The sequence below is a fragment of the Arachis stenosperma genome, chromosome 10 (genome assembly GCF_014773155.1).
Source record: "Arachis stenosperma cultivar V10309 chromosome 10, arast.V10309.gnm1.PFL2, whole genome shotgun sequence".
NCBI lineage: Eukaryota > Viridiplantae > Streptophyta > Magnoliopsida > Fabales > Fabaceae > Arachis > Arachis stenosperma.
The window spans coordinates 102,546,605-102,555,269 of record NC_080386.1 but is presented as its reverse complement, the minus strand read 5'-3'; the positions used below and the strand labels follow the sequence as shown (position 1 = coordinate 102,555,269).

At 31.3% G+C, this 8,665-nt stretch overlaps 1 protein-coding gene across 5 annotated transcripts; it reads left to right on the top strand.

Annotated features, from left to right (window-relative positions):
* Positions 1-5,995: 5,995 nt before the first annotated feature.
* Positions 5,996-8,665, top strand: LOC130956078 (uncharacterized). 5 transcript variants are annotated; one of them, XM_057883103.1, is made up of 4 exons: positions 5,996-6,252; positions 7,332-7,445; positions 7,578-7,696; positions 8,166-8,665. In XM_057883103.1, exon 4 carries the CDS (start codon positions 8,177-8,179, stop codon positions 8,558-8,560), a length of 384 nt encoding a protein of 127 aa, XP_057739086.1. In that variant the 5' UTR covers positions 5,996-6,252; positions 7,332-7,445; positions 7,578-7,696; positions 8,166-8,176; the 3' UTR covers positions 8,561-8,665. The 5 variants fall into 5 exon arrangements, with proteins under 5 accessions (XP_057739086.1, XP_057739087.1, XP_057739089.1 ...); XM_057883104.1 differs by having other exon boundaries at positions 7,578-7,729; XM_057883106.1 differs by having other exon boundaries at positions 7,570-7,696.

The window sequence follows — 8,665 nt, the reverse complement described above, 5'->3', positions numbered from 1 at the left end:
TTTTCTATGGGCAGGCAACATAGCACTAAATTGTGTATTGAATAGATCATGGTTGAGTTCATCAGAGAAATAAAAGATATGCCACATTCCAGTTTCAGGTACAAATTTAACATCCATTCGGACTTCACACCCAGTTCTTGTTTCCAATCTAGGTTCCTTCTTCCTTTTTCCATCGTGTAGTATTTCTCCTCCCTAAATCCTTGCCTATGACATACAAACTTTTGTTGTAAATCTTGACAATACTATTCTTGAAAGTCTTACTTTTTCTTGCATTAAAGCCCTTCGACTTTGAGTACTTCAGATAAAAATCAAATGCAAGCTGAAAAGTAAAAAAGTGATATTTATCAAATTTTTCCGCACAATTTTCACTGAAATTCAAAGTTGTTATGTCTTGCACAGAGTCAACCGCATAAGTAGCTTCAAGGGTATCTTCTGACGGATCAGATTCAGAAAAATACGCTCCCTCAGTAAATTCATCTCCAAAATCTTATTCGAATTCCACAAACTAGCTCTTCTTGTTGGTTAATGTCATCATCCTCCTGGTATTGCTCATCCATCTCTGTGTCTGTAAATATATCTGACATCTCAAAAATCTCCAATGAAAAAAAAATTCAGTACACTTCATCTTATAACATTACAAAAAATAAATAGCTTCTAACACTACAAGAAAAAAGGCCTATGGCCACGCTTTTTTCTTGCCACGCTTCAAAAGCGTGGCCAAAAGTGGTCAATGGCCACGCTTTTATGAGGGTGGTGATAGATTAGAGATTTGGCCACTTTTTTTATTGCCACGCTTCAAAAGCGTGGCAAAAAGTATCAACGGCCACGCTTTTGTATGGGTGGCTATTGATGAGAGAAACGGCCACGCTTTTTTTTTGCCACGCTTCAAAAGCGTGGTGATAGAGAGAAACAAGGACGTTTTGAAAGCGTGGTGACAGGGTTTCATTACGGCCACGCTTACAAAGCGTGGCCATATCCTAGTACTCTTTTGGCACGCTTTAAAAGCGTGACCAAAATGTTTTTTTTCTGCCACGCTTCAAAAGCGTGGCCGTAGAGAGCTACAGGAACGGTTGAACCGGACAGAGAACCAACCGGTTTAAAAGAAACTTCATCGTTTTTGCCAAATTTGCTTACTTTCACTCTTGGTTCTGAAGCTCCTTCGTTTCTTTCTCCCTTTCTCCCTCCGTTTCTTTCATTCACAGAAACTCAGCCAAAAAACCCTAACACTGTAAGCCTACACCACCGCCGCCGCAAGGAGTGGCATACTGCTGCCGTCCGTCCGTCTATCTAGCTTCCCTCGTGCTCCAAGTCTTCAACCCCCGTTCGCTGTCACCGATCGCAGCTGCTTCCTCGAGCTCGGCGTCCGTCGTCTTTGTCTGCTCAGCCGCGCTTCCGCCACCGTTGGTTGCCGTTAACGTTCGCGTCTTCGTTCAGCCGTCATCTTTGTTCGCGTTCTTCGCCGTTCAAGTTTGCTCGGCGTTCACCGTTCGCGTTCACTCGCCGTTCACCGTTCGCGTTCACGTTCGTCTGGAAGCCACGTTGCCCTGCTTCAAACTCTGCGACCAACCCGTGTGCTCCACCTAGCCGTCGAACTGCTCTCTTTTGTCGCCGCCGTGAGTTCCCTAAACCCACCACCAGACAATACACTCACACAACACCAATACTCTGCTTGAAACTCTGCAACTTCTTATTTCTATTACAATAAGTAACTATTTGATTTGGCAGTGGTTTGGATTTTTTTCATAGACTGAATTAAAGTATACAATAGTTATGTTCTCTTCTCTATCACATTGATACTAAGCTTTGAATTCTCTTATTTCGTTTCAAGTTTACCGCACTCAACATGTTTGATGAAATGCTTTAACCATATTTCGGGTTGGTTTATCATTTCTAGCTTTTAGAAACTTAGTAAGTTGATTGCATGTGAAATTAGAATAACCGGATCTTAGTAGGGACGGATCAAGAAATTTTAATATAGAGGACCCGAATTTTAAATAATTTTTTTATTCTATAAAAATAATTAACATATAGTTATTAGAGTTAGTTTTTTTAAAAGATTTATCAATATATATATATATATATATATATATATATATATATAATTATAATTTTTTTCTCAATTTTATTTTTAATATGATAATTACATCATAAAAATATAACAATATCAATAGTACATTATAAAATTATAAAATACCAATAATTTATAGCGTGTTTAGGTAAAAATTATCACATATCTTATTAATTAAAATTAATTCTTTTAAAAATTTAAAAAAATTTAAAAATAAATTATAAATTATAAATTATTTGAAAGACACAATACCCTTATAGAATATAAGATATAAGATACCTTTATAAAATTTTACTTTTAACAACATAAATTTAGAAAAAAATGAGTATTTTTTACAAGAAAATAATATCTAAAGTACATAATGTGATTACCAAAATATAACTACATAAGTTATTATTAATATAATAATATAAATGTTAAATATATTAATATAAAAAATAAAAGATTTTTTTTAAAAATAAATATAGAGATTATTATATAAAAACTAATTTGAAAGGTACAAAGACTTGAGGGTATGATATTAAATTAGTTAAGTAAAAAATATTGGTGAATTAAACAATTAAAACATAAATTCATTACATAGTAAAAAATAAAACATATAAAACTATTAATTTATATAATATTTTATTATTTTTTAAACAAATATCTTATATATAAGTATAGTTTTTAAAAATTTTGGGGGAGGCCATTACTCACCCCCTCTAGGTCCGTCTCTAATTGTTAGCTAATTAATAATAAAAAATAATAAAATTTATTTATTTTTTAGTATTTTTCAATGTCTATGAATTATTAAAATATAAAAAAATATTTTTTTTATTACACAATCAATTTCACGAATAAAGTATCGAAACAAAAAATTGCAAAATTAGAGATTCTATTTATTGACCTCGATTTTGTAATAAAAACAGTGGATTATTTTTTTAACACTACAATGAAAAAATTGATTGGACCTTTGTTGATTGTTGCAACTGTGATTATCAATTAATGATGAATAAATATTGGATATTAAATAGACGGATAAAGAAAGAAGAAAAATTGAATATTAAGTAGATGGATATCCGAAAGAAAAATAATGAAATTTTTTATAATCAAAGAGATTGATACACGATTCCAATTGTGGGATTGAATAATTGGTGATAGATTATTCTCCAATTTATAATCTTAATATTAAAGAAAAGATAAGATTAGAGTATCTAAATCAAAATATAAACTTAAAAATTGAAGATAGAATTTTAAAGATAAGATAGATGAATAATAAGATAATAATTTATAAAAACGATAAGAAAAATGAGAACGGCATAGTGCATAATTCAATTGATTGGGTAACACAACCAATGATTGAATTGGGCAAATCCATATTGCTTTGAAGACTTCAATCGATTGGGCAACATAACCAATCGATTAAATTATGAGACCTCAAGTTGCTTTGAAGCCTTCAATCGATTGGGTAATATAAACAATTGATTGAATTATAAAAAATTCACATCCTAGTCATCGTTCAATCAATTGGGTAATATGGCCGATCGATTGACTTTTGCGAAAACTGTACTGCATTGCAATTTTCAATTGATTGTTTTGTGATAACCTGAAGTCCAATCGATTAAGTTATGGAAAACCTAAAATTCAATCGATTGATTTTATAAGAAACAAGATTTTACACCCCTCGATGGATGTAATGGATCAAAGATAAATTTTTCATCGATTGGGATTGCCAAAAGTTATTACGATCAATGAAAGACCTAATTCGTTATTGTTTTTGTTTTTTATTATTAATAAATATAATAGATGACTGATAAAATAATAATTTATAAAATAAAAAATAGTTTTTATAATTAAATAAAATATATGGGGTTAATTTGTAATTAAAATTAAATAAGGACTATTTAGTAATTATTAAAAAACTTAAAAAACATGTTTTTTTATGGGACTATTTAATGGTTCAAACGTTCTGAGACCATCTAATCCTTTGCCGAAAATTTGTTGTTCAGTTTTAGTAGTTTTTGAAGGGCTACGGGCAGTGACGGACCCAGAAAAATTTAGTAATGGGGACAAAAATATAATAAAATTTAAGTATAGATATTTTTTTGCTTCCCACGATATTCAACAAGTTAAGGACTAATCCGTCATGAATTTGAATTCCATTTAAGAATCTACAATTGGCCGGCAATGAGTTGCTATACATACGAGACAGAATTCGAACCCTCAATACTTATTTAAGCGGACGACTAAGTTGATCACTTGATCAATCTAAATTGGTTTAGATATATTCAAAATTTAAAATTAGAACTATCTAATACATATTGATAAGAACTAAAAATATACACACAATCATTATTATAATATTTAAAATAATTAAAATATAATTTCATACACATAGTATAATATTTAAAATAACAAAAAAATATTTATAAGGACTTTTTTTTTATTTTTAACATGATTAAATTTTTTTATATATATTTTTAAATAATTATTTTACTTATTTGTCAAATCTACTTATTATAATTTTTATAGTATAAATAAATTTTTTAGCCAAAATAATTACAGTATATTAATACATAGATAATATATTTTTTTATCTTAAACAATTTTTTAAAAATCACTAATAATTTAAGTTGTATTTAATTATAAAACTAAGTTTTAATTTAATTATTAATTAATTAACTAATATAATATAATTAATTATCACTAATTTTTGAGTGTATTTATTTATTTTTTATACTAAATTAAATTTAACAATATAATTATTATTATGTGTTAAGTTTAACAAAATATTTTTTAACATAAAATATAAAAGAACTATGTATATTTTATTTTGAGACAAATATAATATAATAAGTAATATATATGTATATAAGTATTACTTTTTTTTTAAAAAAATTTTGTGGGGGCAAATATCCCTTCTATATTAAACGTGGATCCATTTCTGGCTACGGGTAAGAGTTACATTTTAAATACTTGCTCATGATGTGTTTGATGAAATGCCTGAACTACATGTACTTTGCAAATTAATTTATCCTGTGGAGTATTGTTTTAGTGAGATCATGGTTGCTGCTTACACTAATGGTTCCTTATTCTTATCATTTTTTGATCTCTTGATTTTTAGTTTTGTTGTTTGAATAAGTGGATTGAAGATTGATTCCTTGTTGACCTATTTGATAATGTTCATAAGCTAGGTGACATGTTATATCCATATTTGAGATTTTCATATTTTAATACATTTTATCTGCTATGTCACGCTCATTGTACTACTCTTCATTATTTTAAATTTTAGTGTGTCAATGATGTTATGCACTTGAGACATTTCATTTCGTTATGCATAAATATTGCTTTTATATATAATTTTAGACTTAGGTCCGTTTGGAAACTTTTAGAAATAATTTTTTTTATTTTTAACTTATAAAAAGTAGTAGTATTAATGTCTGGTGCAACTTTTAAAATTAAATTGTAACTTTCTAAGAAGTTATTTAGGAACTTATAGAGAAGTTAAAAAAATGACTTCTCTCATAATATTTCTACTTTTCATTACATTTCTATAAAATAAATACTTTTAAAGTTAAAAATCTAAACACAAAATAACTTATTTATAAGTTACTTTTAACAGAGTCATTTATTGTTTAAGTTATTTTATCAAAAGGAGCTTAATTAAGTTGGTTACCCAAACTGGACCTTAGTAGTGCATCCTTCATGTTTATTACTCCTAATCAATGTTCTGAAAATTAGACCGGACTGATCAGTCGAACTGATCCAACTGAAAACCGGTGATAAAACAGTCCGATCTTCTGTCTATAACCATCCTTTTGTGAACCGTTCAAAAACCGCTGAACTGACCGATTTCAGACCAGTTGGACCAGGCTGGTAACCGGCCGGTTCAGAATAAACGACGCCGTTTTGAGTTAAAAAAAAAAAAATCCAACCCGTGACCCCTTCATTCGTGAAACTGAATTCTTCAAACCCTCTTTGGCTTTGACTGAATCAGTGAGTTCCTCCTCAACCGTTCTGCCGCCGTGCCGCCGCCGTCCGTGTTGTCGGCCTCCGCTTCTTCCTCCTTCCCCGTGTCCCGAACCCAGGCTCTCTTTTGTAGCTTCGCACGTCGTCCCCATCCTCCCTGACTTCTCTGTTCGAGGCTTGGAGCAGCTCGCCATTGGGTCGCTGCTCGCCGCTCGCCATCCATCTCTCCGTCGAAGGTTAGTGGCCCTGCTTTCATTTCTTCGGTTCTTCTTCTTCCTTTTATGCTCTGTTTACTGATTTCTTGGTTCTGTTTAGTGTGGTCTGGTGTTTATTGAAATCCATAACTGAATGCTGATTGCTCTTTGATTGGGTTTATCAATTGAGAGCTGCTGTTAGTGTGGTCTGGTGTTTATTGTTGATTTACACAATTTATTTGTCCTAGAAGTTATCTCACAGTTCAGGGAGATAGATTTGCCACTAGTACACAAGCCTCAGCCACACTTTCCCATCCCTTAATAAAATATTTCTCAAAATCAAATAAATGAATATGGTAATTTTCAAATTGGACCTGGAAATAATAGGCACCAATCTTAAACCTATATAAAAAAAAAAGTAAGGTAACAAATACAATTCTTGTCATAACAATAGAATGACTTAATTCTTTGATAATAGTTAAGTAAAAAAATTCTAATCGTAAACTCACAATAAACAATAATCTCAGGGAAGGAAAAGATTCCTTTTGTGATCAACTATGCAACTTCAAGTGTTAGAATATCAAGAGGCATAATTACCATTTACTGTACTCTGAACTCAGGTTTTCATTTTATGATACTATCCTCTAATTTAAGAGTTCATCCTAATCTTCAGGTTGAATAAGGACTTTGCCACGTTGATATATCAGAGAGAAGATCACGCAGTTGATCAATGAGTATCTTTAGGTGCACGTTCTTGTTGGCAAGCTCCTATGTTAACGAACAGATATTCAAATGTTAAACACAATAAATATAATTTGAAAAACAAAATAGCTTGTTTCAGCAAACTAAAGTTATTAACCCAATTAAGTTGTTTCAGCAGTATTAACCAGTTAGATTGGCAAGCCCCTAGAAGAATAAAATAGCTTCCAGTAAACTTAGCTGACATAACATGGATCCCCCAATACACAAAATTTGAGCCCAAAGTGACAATTATTAGTTAGTTTATTTATATTGGGAATTTTGAGTTATATATTTCTTACTCCTAAAAAGCATTGTTGTTAAAAGTATACAATAAATATCTATTTATGGTTTCTTAAATTTATTCCTTGTCTTCTATTCAGGTGGATGAATGGTCAGCATTTAAGGGCACGACCATCACAAGAAGTGACCCAATTTATTGGAGATCGCTGGAAGGCATCTGACTTATTCATAGTATCAGCGGGCCCTTTGTTGATGTGAGATTTGATTCCATATGTCTTGATTTAGTCTCATTCTAAGTAGAATTCTATTTAATCATTTTCCAAGGCACTTGAATTTATTTAGTATGATTTTGTTGTGACTTAAAACATTAGACTCAAGTATGGCAGGTTTCCTATCATTGGCTTGGAAACTGTCAAGAAAATCAAGCATGGTTATGTTTGGTGGCTCTGGAAAATATGCCTCCACATTATATGTTGCAGCAGTGAAAGCTAATTTAGTCGAAAAGGTTGAATCCGAGATTCTTCAGTTTGTTGAGACAGTTAAGAATAGTACTATAATTTCCTAGGTTATAAGTGACTTGTCTGTGAAGACAGATCATAAGATTTGATTGATGACATTTCATATAATGCTTTAAATTTAGAAGATATTTTAAAGTTAATATTAAACTATAATTATGTTTTAGAGTGTTTATTTATAATTTATTTATTATTTTTATTATAAAACGGTTTTACCGGTTGAATCACGGTTAGACCGGTTGAACCTGTGAACTAATAAACCAATGATTAGAACGGATTGATGACCGGTCCGGTTTTCAGAACCTTGCTCCTAATAATTAATTTGCAACCAAGAATGTTAATGACCTGTTTGCAATCAAGACATTGGTTTCTCCTTTCATTATGTGTGGCATTGCTTTTAGTCATCCCTTTCATTTTTATTAAACTAATTTGTGTGCTTAATTTTCTATCTGCCATTAGATAACTGAAGAATGACTGTTTTGAAGCGGTACGTGCTGAGAATATTCATATCATTGAAACACATTACAGCAAACGTTGTGGATAGAAACCATGGTCATATTGTAGCAACCTCCTCGACAGCGGAGCACTCCATTAAACAGTCGCTTGAGTGCGGCCGGTCCTGCAATGCGAAAGCAGCTGCTGTTGTTGGGGAGGTATTGGCCATGCGTCTCAAAGTTGAGGGACTTAAGGATGGACAAGGAAGAGGAATTCATGTCAATGTAACTAAGGAAATAAAGAAGAAGGGATTTAAGAGTCAAACCAAGGTTTGGGCTATTGTTAATGCCCTTAAAAACAATGGTGTTAAACTCATAGATGAAGATGATGTTAACGATTCTTCTCCTAGCCATTCATAAGATGTCTTTTGTATATCTATAAATATATTAGAATGTTTTTGTATTCCAATGATAATATAGGAATGCAGTGATTCTTGTACTAAGAACATCTTTGCAATATACAAA